We start from the raw sequence: 15627 nt of genomic DNA, 5'->3' as shown, positions 1-15627 counted from the left end.
GTATTTTTTATCGATCTGTAGTCGTAGTTATGTGAAAGAACACAAGATGAACGTTTTAGACAGATATTGGACATATTAACATATTTCAGAGTTATAGATATGTTAGATTAAAATGGAAATCTTTAAATATTATAGATTTAAACATTTAAATATTATTTGTTAGACTATGAAACTAACCCCTAACCCCTGGCAGAGAGCTATAGAAACTCACTGTAGAAACTACTCCTGTTGCCTAGACACTCAAATTGATTTATATATTTATATATCAAGTTTTTTCAGCTGTTAACTGAGCGCAGCGCTTCCATTTGTTAGAGCTTCCACTGTAGCATGAATTTAGAATATAATTTATCATCTATAATAACTGATATTAGATTAGATCTTATTGGTAAACATTAGCTCTTGTATTCTTTCTCTCTCTCTCTCTCTCTCTCTCTCTCTCTCACTCACTCTCTCTCTCTCTATCCAGAGGCTATATATATATATATATATATATATATATATATATATATATATATGTATATATATATATATATGGTCATTGTACTAAACAAGCTTGTGAGCATGAGCATGCTTCTTTTTTTGTTTTTATTAGAAAATAACATTATTTATCAAAACATCTGACAAGAAGGACTGTTTCAGATATTGCTTTTGGAGCTGTTTTTTTTCCTTTTCTTATCTGTGCCCATTTCATAATAAAAGATTCTTAGTTATTTAACGTTTTACTGAGCTGCCAACATCCTTCCAAGGCCATCTTCTACATGTGTTTTTGGTTTGGTTCTCTGCATGAATATGTTTTTTTTTCTTTCTTTCATTTTGCAACATTTCAATAAACCTTCAGGGTCTTACAGAATCTTGCAAGACTGCTCAGTCAATTCAATGGTTTGATTTTTTTTCCCTTTTAAAGTTTTAACAAAGAGCAGGGAGTACTGTCATGCTGCAGATGTTTATTATACAGCTTGTTTACCTTCTTTGAACTTGCAGAAAAAAAACAGAAAGAATCTAATCCACATTATCATCATCATTTATATTTATCTCTTTAATCCAATTTAATCATGTCTTTCTAATTCATTGCACTAGAAGCAGAGTTTTTTTAGTATCGCTCTCTCTAAGTGTAATATACCGTGTGCAGCTGCTTCCAGCTTCAAGAGAACTACCATATGCATTTTTACTGTAACTACACTACTGGTCAAAAGTTTTAGAACACCCCAACTTTTCCAGAATGTTATTGAAAATGATGCAGTTTAATGTCTCAGTGTACTCTGAAATTATAACAAATAAACAATTGAAGTTAAAAAATAAATCATAGAATCAATTTAGAAAGGAAAATGTATTCTAAACTGTTGACTTATCCAAGTATCCACCTTAACAGATAGAACAGATGAACACACTCAATGGAAATCAAATATTCTTCAGGAAGTTCTTCCCAACTCTGTTGCAGAAGTTCCCTTAAATGTGGAGCAACTTGTAGGTTGTAAGTGATCAAGAAAAGTTGGGACACCTGTAGGAATTGGTAGCAACTTAGCAACTTTCAAGGCTTGATCAACCTCCGTTGCTGCAGAACTGCTTTAAGTTGTTAACCCATTTCTTGTTCCCTGAAATAGGCCTTTTTGTATAATTCTGAAATGTACATTATCTTTCAGTTTTGGTTAAGCTTACCTTTTTTTATTTACCTCTGGCAGTTCACCACTTACCTTTGTACCCTTTCAAGCTGTTCATTTGACTTGAACTGCTTGAATTTCAATAAAAAAATAGAAAAATTGTGGTGTTCTAAAACTTTTGACCGGTAGTGTATATCATGATAATGTTATTCCCTCATATAATCAAGATATTTTTCACAGCATTTTGTTTCACAGGAGAAGCTATATCCTGCCTCATGCTGCTTCTTCCCACCCCTTCAACATTCTTCCACTTTCTCCACCCATAAAAACTTTGCTGGTTGTCTTTACACATTTGAATCTGAAAGACTTCACATCACGCTGCATCACAGTCGAGCTCACTGGAATCTGTCTGCAGTCTTACGTGCCAATCCAGCATCCAGCAGGCGCATCTTGGACTCTTTTCAGGAAGTACGGACATCCATTATATGTACTCTTTAATGGTTGTCAGTGGCTTAATTTATTGTTTTCATATAATTCACATCTTTGTATTAGTCTTTTCATAGTTTTAAATATGCCCTGTCTTCTTATTTTGAGTTAAACTGCACATGTTTGAGATAATATTATGTCATATTTATTTTTATTTAAAAAAAAAAAATGCAATTTCAATTTACAATAATATTATGTTACTTCTTTCAGTTTTACTAGGCTAGTGTTATGGCCAACTTGTGGCCATTGAGAGGTTGTGATTATTCTTGTGTTCATTCTTGTGTTCATTTTTTGTTTGTTATGTTTGTGTTGATGCCTGTTGTCTTTGTTGTTGTATGTCTGTAAATTGTTGAGTGTTTTGTTTTGTAATGTACTTTAGGACCCCCTCGAAAACCAGAGGATTCCTCTCAAGGGGTTTATCCTACTCAATAAAATTTCTGATGATGATGATAAGGAAAGCTCTTGATAATTGTTTAAGTTGACTCATGTGATTCATCTGATGCATAACCAATCCTTTATTGTCTTTTTTTATAACTTGTAGGATTCAAATGAGGAGAATCAGGATGCCGCTTGTCTTCTTTGTTTTGTCCGTGGGGGTTTTCCTGAACATGGGAGCGTGCAATGCAGGTAAGGAACTTTTTTGTTCTTTAATCACAGGTTTGTATTAATGCAGAAATAATAATGATGATATGACAAAGAGATCTGCCGTTAAAGATGCTTTAATGTAGCTCAGATTTATCCTGACATGCAATAAGAATAAACAAATAAGTATATCTCAGATTGAACTTGAATAGGACCTCCATCTCTTAACATTTTAAGAGTTTCTCTCGAGTCAACCTGTCCAAAAATAGAGACCGATCCATCAAACCTGAACTTGATAACTTGTATCTCTTCCTGTATAACAGCCAGACTTGTTGGATAACATGATGATACTTTTAGTGTCTGCACTGATTCAGAAGTTGTTCTGATTGACAGAAAATCAATTTAAACTGATATTCCAAAGTTTTACCCGGTCACTGTATTTGTAATTCAGAGCGGTGGCAGCTTGCTTTTATTCTCTGCCAGATTCCTCATGTTTCTCCGCTGGATCTGGTTGAAATTTCTCAGGCTTGATGGGACATAAATACATAAACAGTCCGCTCGGGTCAGCATCAAAGTGTTGCACTGCATCCTGTCCAACTCTTGTAGAAAAACAGAAAGGGAAGCAAGCCAGTTGACACTCTCACAAAAAGCGGTAATAAATCAACTCTATGGAGGAAACAAAGGCCTTGTGTCTCAGAGTGGCCAACAAGTCTTGAAGAGCTTGTATACGTGTCATCTTTTGAAAAGGAGGATCTGATGGTTGTCAGGATCCCCCTGTGGAGATGGATCCCCAAGGCCTTGGCCTGAATCGAGGCTTTTGATACTCTTTGACTTCCCTCCCATCTCACAGTGCCACAGCATTGAGACTCTTTGAATTCAAAACACTGCTCTAAATAGATTGTGGTGGTGCGAACCGTTTTCAAGTAGCGGAGAGTGGCCAGATCTCTAGGATACCCGGAAACCAGTTGAGACCAAAAGGTCAATACATGTGCCCCAAACTTCACCTCAGACATCTCTGCATGTCAGACTAAAGTCTGGAGACGGCCCAAGCACAAAGGGATGTTTGATTCTGCACAAGGAGAAAAACACGGCAGGATAAACATTTTGGCAGTGCACGTTTCTGAAAACAACAGATATGTAGCCTGTGTCTTCTGAACTAACCCTGAACTAACACTTAGCATCACTTTTCAATGCCTTGGGAAGCCTCAATTGTTGAACTATTGATTGATTGATTGATTGATTGATTGTCTTTATTTCGAACATGCAAGCAAGTAAAAAAACAACAACAACAAAAAAACAAGTTTAAATATTAATAGATGAATAAATAAAAAACAAAACAAAAAAGCAAAAAAAAATTGAGAAGACAGACACTTTCTGCAAGCTCGAAAGGGAGTATATATACTATAAACAATTTATATTACATTGTAAATACCTATACATGTATATTGTAAATTACTATATAAATATAAATATTATAAACATAAATACAATTACCATGTGTATTACAAAACTACAGTCTACATATGTCCATGTTACAGAGGCTTTTCTACATTTCTGTACTTTGTAAAGATAATGTCGTTATATTTGTTTTGACGCTCAATGGTGTGGAAAAATAGTATTAGATTCTTGATATTTAAACAATAAACATTAAGAGCACAGTGAATTAAAATCATGTCTCATGGACAAATGGGAAAAGTTTATTTGGATGACAAGTATCTAAACTGGTTCCCAGTCCACGTTTCTATTGTTTCTTTGAATTTTCTCTCACTACTTTGCAATCTCTGGTTCCTGTATGCTAACTGCATTAAGTAAATCACTTCATCATGTAACTTCCTCCTGTTCTTTGATCATGTAAGACTGAAACTCTGTATATAAGGAAGAAAAGTTTACTTTGTCGGGAGAGATTGCTGAGAACTCTCTCCGTGCTGCACGTAACTAAAGGCTTCGATTGATCACTCCAACTGGCTGCATTTTTTTCTTCAGACTTTTTTCTTCAGACTTCAGACAAGGTCGCGGGGGGCTGGAGCCGCTCCCAGCTGACATTGGGCGAGGGACGGGGTCCACCCTGGACAGATCACCAGACTATTGCAGGGCTGACACATAGAGACAGACAATCATTCACAATCTCATTCACTCCTACGGGCAATTTAGAGTCACCAATTAACCCTAAGCTGCATGTTTTTGGACTGTGGGAGGGAGCTGGAGGACCCAGAGAGAACCCACCATGACACAGGGAGAACATGCAAACTCCACATGGAAGCGTCGAACCTGCAACCCTCTTGCTATGAGGCAGAATGTGCTAACCACTAGACCAGTAGTTCTCAACAAATTGACCACAAAATGATCAAAAAGACACAAAATGACCAAAAAAAGACACAAAATGACCAAAAAAGACACAAAATGACCAAAAAAGACACAAAATGAGCCAAAAAAGAAACAAAATGACCAAAAAAAAGGAAACAAAATGACAAAAAAAGACACAAATTGACCACAAAATGATCAAAGAAAGACACAAAATGACCTTAAAAGACACAAAATGTCCAAAAAAGGAAACAAAATGACTAAAAAAGATACAAATTGACCAAAAGAAGACATTATGTGACCAAAAAGACTAAAGCACATTAACACATGAACACTTTAACACAGTGGAGACAGAGCTGACTTCCAAAATGATTTGGCGACCCCCAGAAATCATCTCACGACCCCAATTGGGGTTCGGTCATTAGCGAAAGCTAGCGGCTAACTGATGCTAGCGGCTAACTGATGCTAGCGGCGCTGCTTGCTACAGCTACAAGAGTAGCCATTAGCGTATCAATGCTAACTCAAAATTGTGGTCACAACATTAGCTGACATTTCATAGCGGCGTTACAATCGTGCCAATTCAGCACATTGCAGAAGTTAGCAGAAGTAAGGATTAAAAGATATTACAATGTAAAATTATAAGTTAGTACAACTTACAGTTGAGTTGACAAAAATCTGAATTCAGAGTTGAGCAAACTCAAAAACAAAACTTAAAATATTTAGTTTAATTGTCCAACTTAAAATTTTATCGAAGTTTGTTGCCCTGAAATTTTGAATTACTACTACTAATACTTTTTTTGCAGTGTACAGAAGCTAAAGGAACATGTTTTATATCAATGTATCTGTGGTTTCCAGTAATGTACAATGCCATATTTTCCCCAGCAACTGGAACTGGAACCTCTGTTTTCATAGATAAAATAAATAGTGCTTGGTTTAACGTTTTCTTACTTTTCCCCCTCAATATCAGCACAATCAGAGATGAGAATCACTACAATTAAGGTATTTAATTAGTTTCTTTCGTGCCTCTAGTCAACTTAAATACACAATTTCCCATTCCCATACACAGCAACACATTTCACTGATTATCTACTGACATATTATCTTTTAGCAAGAGCCATATGCAGTGTCCAAAGGCTCACAGCTGGAGGGCTTTTGCATGGACCTGCTGTCTGAAGTAGCCAAGAAACTGGGCTTCAAGTACAAAGTGCAGCTGGTGAAAGACGGTTCATACGGCAGACAAGATGACAACGGGAACTGGAACGGGATGATTGGAGAGGTGGTGAGAGGGGTGAGTGCATAAAAACTGACATTTGGAGGGGTCCAAGGGCAGCCGCCACTCTGCAGGAGTCTGAATTACCCAGCTGGTCTGTGACTCACACCGGATACATTCAAAACCAGTGAATGTGTAGCGTGAACAATATCAGCCTCACTCTCCTTCAACAATGAAGATCCCATACAGCAAAAATTGTATTTCGGCAGTAACTTTAATATAAAAATGTTTGAGATAGAATCTACTTATTTTGATCACATTAAATATAATCTTTATGTGTATGTAATTCTAAATCAGGGTATAGTATCGGGGGATCGGGGTATAGTAATAGCCTGAACTTAACTTTACTGCAACCAACATCAAATATGTCTTTGTTAAATGATGATAAATGTAATGCTTTTGAACATTAAATATACCTAAACACACACTACCAATATCTCATGCTGCCATGCTGATTCCATAATGGTACGTTGTTGCCTCAGGGCAACAGTTTCATTTTAACAAGTTTACATTATTTAATTCAAAAATAAATTGCATGAAAGTATAAAAAATGAAGGTTTACTCACCTATTAGTAGGAATATGTTTTTTTCCAGATGGAAAAGGGCCAGGAAATTACGTTTTGTGTGTGTTTTTTGTGGCACAAAAAGTCTGCAAAAAAGTGTTTCAATATGGCCTCCTGGACAAATTAAAGCATTGCTTTTGGTTCCCTATACTCTTCCCTCTTTTTTAAAGTATTGCATCCCTCAAAAAGATGCATTGTAGAAATCTGACAGGCCAAAAATGAGTATGTTGTCTGAGGGCAACAGCGTACCATAGAGGGTTAAAATGACTTTTTGCACAAATCTTGTTGTATTGAAAAGGAAAACTTTGTTATAATAACAAACAAACAACATTGGGTTTTACAGTGTGTTTTTTAGGAGACCAGGCTGTAGCAGGTCGTTGGTACAGAGTTTCTATTATTGTATCTATCTATTCTATCATTGTAAGTATTTGTGCGACCCTGCAGGAGGCCGACCTCGCTGTTGCTCCGCTGACTCTCACTGCAGCTCGGGAGCGAGCGGTGGGGATGACCAAACCGTTCATGCAGACAGGAATCAGTATCCTGCTGAGGAAGGACATCTCGGAGGGAGACGCCTTCTTTGACTTCCTGTCCCCCTTTTCAGCCGAGACCTGGGTCGGCATCCTCCTGGCCTACCTGGGGACCGCTGCTTGCATCTTTGTAGCTGCCAGGTTGGTGATGCAAGTAGTTTAAAAAAGTGATGATTAGGATTTATTCCTTACGTGCTGTGGATTTGAATATGAGTTTATATACTCCTTGTCTGTGGTTATTTTCACATTGCTGCTGGCAGTGGAATCCCTTTGAGTGCCGTCACATTAATAAGTAATATTTTTATGCAAATGCAGACTCAGCCCATGTGAGTGGAGTCAGCCTCAGAGTGAGCAGAACAGATTCAGCCTCCTCCACAGCCTGTGGTACACAGCTGGAGCTCTGACTCTACAAGGTAAATGGCAAAAAGCTGACAAACTCACTGTAACAAACTGCTGTACACTGTAAAAAATGTCTGTAGATTTTACGGTGAAAAACTGCTAAACCATGACAGTAAAAGACTGTAAAATGATGAATGACTTAATTCAGTTTCAGTAACAATGAAACACCGTAAATGTATATATCAGCCAAAACAGTATGTTTTACTTCTTTTTTTTTTTTTTAATACATTACTCTACTGTAATATTCACTGGCACTGTGTTTGTGTCAAAAATATACTGTTATATATAAACAAACTTGAATATCATGAATAGAGATGAAAGTGGCAAAAGACAAAAACTCAAATTTCTGAGAAAAATAAATCAGATATTCTTTAAGATTAAAACCAGTACATTTACGAGTAAAAAATAAAAATATTTTCTGAGATTTTAGATGCAAATTTAAGTGAAAGCAACTAATATTCTGAGATAAAGTTTTAATGTGTAAGCATCACTGTAATTTTTGCATTTATCTTTTGTAAAAAATACTTTTTCTAACTGTTAAATGTTCTAAACACAATATCTCTAACAAAAATATACTGTCATATTTAATAGTAAAATCTTATGTAGATAAGTATTAAGTAAGTATTTTCTTGTCAATTATATGGCAGAACAGAGTTTCTTTTGATAGAAAAACTCTTTATTTATACTGTAAAAAATGGAATAAAATGGCAATCTTAAACCTAGCCAATATCTTTTTACCGTAATATTAAAAAAAGTTGCACTGTATTTATTACGGTAAAGTTCTGGCAACCACAGCTGCCGTTTTTTTACCGTAAAAACAACAGTTTGTTTTTTTACAGTGTAAGAAAACAGCCAAATTGTGACAGTAACATACTTTTTTTTTCCATTAAAAAGGTATTATACTGTAGAAAACAATGCATTCCGGGCAATATTTGTTGGTAGTTTGCCGTTTCCCATAAAATACTGTAATATACCGTAAATAGCATTGCATTCTGGGATTTTTGGTAGAATAAACAGCAGAGAAAATACGGAAAGCTGCTGTATTTCTAGAGGAGAAATTCAGCCAACTCTGGTCTTTACTTTCTTGGAACATCCATTTTAATCCTGCATTTCTTGAGCAAATCTCAGCGTAAATTGAACTGAAATGTTTTATTTGTTAGATGATGTTTGCAGTATCAGTATTTTACTGTCAAATCAAGGAGATACAGGATTGTACTGTAATTCAGTATGTGGTTTTATCACAGTGACATACTGTAAAGTAAATAACAGTAAGGGAACTGTCAGTGGTGGAAAAAGTATTCAGCTCCCTTACTTAAGTAAAAGTACTAATACAGCACTGTGAAATGACTTCACTACAAGTAAAAGTCCTGCATTCAAAACTTACTCATGTAAAAGTACAACAGTACCAGCATCAAAAAGTACTTAAAGTATCAAAAAATAAAAGTACTTGTAATGCAGAATGGACCCACTCAGATTGTTTAATATATTCCAAATATATTATTAGATTATTTGTATTGATGCATTTCTGTAAAGAGCACTGTAATTTTGTAAAGACAGGTCTCATTTTAATATAGTGTTATGAGGTATGATTTAAAAACAAATGTCTAATCACTTTAAATGTATCATGTTTTCCATGTTAAATCTTGACCCAAAAAAGTAACTAGTAACTTAAGCTGGCAGCTAAATGTAGCGGAGTAAAAAGTACAATATTTGCCTCAAAATGTAGTGGAGTAGAAGTATAAAGTTACATAAAAATCTTTCCTTCCACATCCCATCACACTGTACAATAACAAATAATAGTCTGGTTCATTACATACTGTCTATGCACTTCATGAGTTCTTTATACACACTGTTCATTGCACCTTATTTGTTTCATAGCACCAACATTTTTATACTGTATATTCATATTTATTCTGCACTGGAATTCTATTCTACTACTTAATACATATTCCTTCTTTAGACACTTTATTTTTTATTGTATTTTATTGTATTTTTATATTTTATTGCTTGAAGTATGCCTAGGTTGTTCTTTTTATTTAATTGTGTTGTCATTGTCTCTGTGTGTAATGCTGCTGCTACACTGTAATTTCCCAGCTTGGGATAAATAAAGTCTATCTATCTATCTATCTATCTATCTATCTATCTATCTATCTATCTATCTATCTATCTATCTATCTATCTATCTATCTATCTATCTATCTATCTATCTATCTATCTATCTATCTATCTATCTATCTATCTATCTATCTATCTATCTATCTATCTATCTATCTATCTATCTATAAAATGAAAACACTCAAGAACAGTGCAAACACCTCAAAATTGTACTTAAGTACAGTACTTGAGTAAATGTACTTAGTTACGTTCCACCACTAGGGAACTGTACAATTAACAGTAGAATGCTGCCAGTATTCTACTGTTAATTTACAAGACAATTATTTACAGTGCTGGTGATAATGGATTTACTGACATTTCTTTTCCTTTTTTATTTTCTCTCACTCTTTGCCTAAACATTTTTCTTTATACTTTTATACTTCTGTGGTCTGTCAGGTGCTGGTCCTCACCCCAAAGCTCTGTCAGGACGAGTCATCTGCTGCAGCTGGTGGTTATTCACCATCGTGCTCCTGGCTTGTTATTTCTCCAACCTCAGCTCCTCTAAGACCTCCGAGTCCTCTCACCTGACAGTCAAAGGCTTTGAGGACTTGGCCAACCAGGACACGATTAAGTACGGCTGCTTGGCCGGCTCCTCCACCCTCGCCTTCTTCAAGGTACACTGTAAAAAACGTTTGTAGAAATTACAATAAAAAGCTGTCAAATTGTGCGACAGAAATAGACCATCAAATCTAAAATTGTATATCACCGTAGTAGACACACTGAATTATACGGAGCCCCAGAGATGACATGGGGAAAAAAAAAAAAAATTAAATTGTGGCCACGAAATACTATTTCGTTCCCACAAATTAGTATCTCGTGGCCACGAAATACTATTTCGTTCCCACAAATTAGTATTTCGTGGCCACGAGATACTATTTCGTTCCCACAAATTAGTATTTCGTGGCCACGAGATACTATTTCGTGGCCACGAAATAAGTATTTCGTTCCCACGAATTAGTATCTCGTGGCCACGAAATACTTAACTCGTGGCCATGAAATAAGTATTTCGTTCCCACGAATTAGTATCTTGTGGCCACGAAATACTAATTTGTGGGAACGAAATAGTATTTCGTGGCCACGAGATACTAATTCGTGGGAACTAAATAGTATTTCGTGGCCACAATTTAATTTTATTTATTTATTTATTTTTTTCCCCATGTCATCTCTGGGGCTCCGTAGAATTACCATAAATCAGTAAAATTTTAATTTTTACTGTCATAAAATGTAGACAACACACAGTTTTACCTTAAAAAAAATAATGTTTTGGTAAAATGAATGAATAAATGTCACAAGCACTGGATTATTCTGTCTAAATTACAGATTTCGCTGATGTCTACATTTCACTTTACAGTAAAAAACGTTTCACAATACAGCAATAGCGTACCATAATGTCTCATATATTCTCACTGTATTTTTCACGGTGAATTTCTGGCAACCACAGCTGCCGGTATTTTACTGTAAATTACAAGATTTTTTTTTACAGTGTACAGACGTCGGATCACTTATGGATCCCCCATAAGTCTCTCTGCTGTGTCTCTAATTCTGTTTTCCCCTATATGCAGAATTCAAACAACCCAGTGTACCGCAGAATCTTTGAACACATGGAGAAGACCAAGAGTTTTGTGTCAACTATGGATGAAGGGGTGCGGCGTGCAAAAGAGGGAGACTACGCCTTTATTGGGGAGTCTGTTTCCTTGGACTTGGCAGTAGCACGGCACTGTGAGCTGGTCAGAGCACATGAAGTGGTTGGAATGAGGGGATACAGCATCGCTGCTGCTCTTGGTGAGGTTACACATTATTAACATTTTAAAAAAGTTTATTATAATCAAGGAAATTACTAGCCTGGGTATACCCAGACTGCCTTGTGCGCTCGATTTCATTTCGAACTGCCAAGGGGTCTGGAAACCAGAGAGGTTTCTTAGCCCTGTTTTAGGGATCCAATCACAGAGCGGGGAGGGACGGCAAGACGATGACGCATACTACTCGGCAGACGGAAGCTTGTAGTTTTGTAGTTTTCTTACGGATCCAACATGGCTGCTGCAGACGCGAAACTCTCTTTAGCTGTAGATGGTGTTTTAAATAGTTTAGAGCGAAATTTGAAAGTCGAAAGGTCTCTCGGCAGCCCCGCTGTCCCCCGGCTCGTAGCGAGATCACCGGCGTTACAATAGCGGGGCTCATAGCGCAGCGCTACGCTACCGTTACGGCGTTAGCGGTAGCTATTAGCCCCGCTATTGTAACGCCGGTGACCAAAAAAAGACACAAAATGACTAAAAAAAGACACAAAATGACCAAAAAAGGAAGCAAAATGACCAAAAACAGACACAAATTGACCACAAAATGATAAAAAAAGGACACAAAATGACCCAAAAGGACACAAAATGACCAAAAAAAGACACAAAATGATTAAAAAAAAACATTAAGTGACCAAAAAGACTAAAACACATGAACACTTTAACACAGTGGAGACAGAGCTGACTTCCAAAATGATTTGGCGACCCCCAGAAATCATCTCGCGACCCCAGTTGGGGTCCCGACCCCAAGGTTGAGAATAGCTGGTTTAGAATGTGTGTGTCATATCGAGGCAACAGTATTAAATTAAGCTTGTTTCATCACCAGCTAAAAACTCCCTGTTGTTGCTTAAAAGAAGCATAATTAATTCTTATCGATTTCCTCCAGGTTCCCCCATCATAAAGAACCTCAGCGTGGCCGTCCTGCAGCTGAGCGAGGCGGGGGAGCTGGCTTACCTGCGGAGCAAATGGTGGGCCAGCAGCTGCATCACAGACAGGGCCAAGTCTGCAGCTGTGCATCCCCACAACCTCAAAGGGGTGTTCCTGGTTCTGTCGCTGGGCCTGGGGCTCGGAGCACTGCTGGCCGTCCTGGAGCTCACCTCCAAGAGCCGCAGGAGTGCAGCTGAGCAGAGGGTACGGCGTGCAAGTGCATTCACAAACCACATCACTTCAGTTAGGCAAAGAAAAAACATCTGCAAAGTGTTTCTTTTTTGGGTAAAAAATTGGGTTTTAAACAGTTTTATAAACCTGATTAGATTAGATTAGATTGACTTTATTAATCCCACAGCGGGGAAATTTCTTTGTTACAGCCGACCACACAAATTTCACACAAAATTTAAGATAAAGATAAAAAATAACAATCTAAGAAAAAGACATTTAACAATAACAATACAAAAATGTAGTCCCTTTTTATTTATTTATTTTTATTATATATATATATATATATACATATTTTTTTTTTTTTTACTTCCTCCTCTTTCCCCTCTCTCTTTTATTATTTATGTATTTTATCTGTTATGTTTATGTGGTCAGTTTATTCATTTTATACAGACTAAACAGACTATACAGTCTAAATATCTAAACACTGTATAGTCTATTTGGTTTCGTTTTGTGTGACTGTTGTTTGTTCTTAAAATCATACAATTTAAATCTAAGGATGTGTACAACATGTTTAATGTCGACACCAATGTACCCTGATGTAGGTATGTCCCTCTGTTTTTTTTTGTATACACATCAATAAAAATATGAAACACAACAATATACAATGTACAATATACTTTGTACAACTTAGTGCAAATTAAGTGAGGAATGTGCAGAGTGCAAATTATATGCAAAAATGTGCAAACATTTGAAGACAACACTGTCATTTATCAACTGGTTTTTACATCAGCTGTCGAGGAATAAGCAGAATACAAAAAGAAATCATCATGTTGTTGTTGTTAATGAATTTCTTTCACTAATATTGATATTTATGTCCTTCTCACAGAAATCCTGCTGCACTGTGCTGACTGAGGAACTGAGTCTGCGCTTGAGGACCAGCAATGCAAAGACACCCCAAGAAAATGTAGACAAAGATAAAGAAAAAGCGTGAAAATGTTTAGCTTAAGCAAGTCTGGATTTTTTTTAACTTCATGTTTTGATGACTGTTTGTAGAATTTGTTCTAATATTTGACAGAAACATTAACTTTATTGCAGGTTTTGAAATGTCTTACTCGTAGCAAAACACCAGATAAAAAAAGAAAAAATATCACATTAAGAAATAAAATAACACATTTTATTAAAATAATCAATTTATTGATTTTCAATTTTCGTTTCAGTATTATAAAAACAATTATTAATAAAAATAATCAATGTTTACAGTTTTACTAACAAATAACGCTGATAATGTTTTTAAGTTAACTGTTTACTTTTTTATGACTGCATCGTGCTGTTTTGTACAGTTGGCAATGGCATCACATGATTTAAACAATTTCTTTTCAAAAATTATTTTATGCATAAAAACTGTGTTGATTGTAAACATTACAGCAGGCCTAAAACAATAAACAACTTTCTAATTTGAAATTTTTACGTGGTACCCTCCTATCGATCTAGAAAGAAAATCCGAACTGCTTCTTCCGACACTTCTTTTTTTCTTTGGACTCACCAGTCAAATCTAATCTGTGGTCTCGTCTAAAAGAAAAGAAAAAACAGTAAACACAACATTTAATACAACCACTTTTCTGCAGTTCTTCCTTATTAAGTCCCCCTCCATAAACATATGTAAAAATACACTATGATTTTATTTGGTTTTGTTGTTTTTCACATTTCAGGTTAAGGTTAAGTAAAAGTAAAAATGAAGCATATCTACTCTTTCTCCCTCACTGAAAAATTCTGAATCTGACCTCTGCCCCACACTGCAAAAAAGCCAACTTGTATTTTTTGGCCTAAAACAGTGATTTAATTTAGTAAAACTTGGAAATATAAATTATTGACATTTAGGGCAATAATGTAAGTTAGCACAACAAAGGAAGCCAGTTGTCTGCTCAAAAACAAGTTGGTGAGTTGTTGTTACTTATATCTTTAAGTTGGGGTTCACAACAAGGGACAATAGTTCTGATAACTCTTATTTCTTTGTTGTGAAATTCGGTCATTAGCGAAAGCTAGCGGCTAACGGATGCTAGCGGCTAACTGATGATAGCGGCGCTGCTTGTTACAGCTACAAGAGTAGCCATTAGCGTATCAATGCTAACTCAACATTGTGGTCACAACATTAGCTGACATTTCATAGCGGCGTTACAATCGTGCCAGAGAAATTCAGAGTTGAGCAAACTCAAAAACAAAACTTAAAATATTTAGTTTAATTGTCCAACTTGTTTGTTGCCTTGAAATTTTGAGTTCACCCAACTTTTCTTTTTTTTGCAGTGCACCCACCACTGCTGCTCACACTAAGTTGACGACACTTTAAAAATGTTTGTAGAAATAACAGTAAAACACTGTCAAATACATCAGAAATGGGGTGTAAAATGAAAAATTGCATATCACCATATTAGACACTTTTAATTACTATTAATCAAAGAATAGCACCAAACTTTTTCCTTTTTTTCTGTCATAAACTGGAAGAACAACACCGTTTTGCTGTTAAAATATCACATTTTCATGTAAAGTTAATAGAGAAATACCATGATGTGTTTATGAATGACACAACTGCCATAAAAACAGCAGGAATATTCAGTCTAGATTACAGTTTTTGCTGATATTTACATTTAAATTTACAGCAGAAAACCATTCACTTTATTTATTACGGTGAAGTTCTGGCAACCGGAGCTGCCGGTATTTTACCGTAAATTAAACAGATTATTTTTTTACAGTGTATAACCTGACACAGCATTAGTGGTTGTGTACATGCAATAATATCTGTTATGATGTTTTTCCTTTCTGTAAGGACAAGTCCACTCTGCGCTGGAGGTGTCGGGTTTCTTT

At 36.0% G+C, this 15627-nt stretch overlaps 1 protein-coding gene across 1 annotated transcript; it reads left to right on the top strand.

The window, feature by feature from the left end:
* The first annotated feature begins 1923 nt into the window (after window positions 1-1923).
* si:dkey-183j2.10 (glutamate receptor U1) lies at window positions 1924-14683 on the top strand. Its single transcript, XM_059328805.1, has 10 exons — window positions 1924-2066; window positions 2626-2711; window positions 5935-5966; window positions 6076-6255; window positions 7245-7468; window positions 7643-7740; window positions 10277-10494; window positions 11443-11662; window positions 12557-12801; window positions 13655-14683. The coding sequence occupies exons 2-10, from the start codon at window positions 2633-2635 to the stop codon at window positions 13757-13759; spliced, it is 1401 nt and encodes a 466-aa protein (XP_059184788.1). The 5' UTR covers window positions 1924-2066; window positions 2626-2632; the 3' UTR covers window positions 13760-14683.
* Window positions 14684-15627: the final 944 nt, after the last annotated feature.

Source organism: Centropristis striata, chromosome 3 (genome assembly GCF_030273125.1).
Source record: "Centropristis striata isolate RG_2023a ecotype Rhode Island chromosome 3, C.striata_1.0, whole genome shotgun sequence".
Taxonomy (NCBI): Eukaryota; Metazoa; Chordata; class Actinopteri; order Perciformes; family Serranidae; genus Centropristis; species Centropristis striata.
Note: the sequence above shows the minus strand (reverse complement) of the source record. Positions and strands in the feature narration are given on the sequence as shown.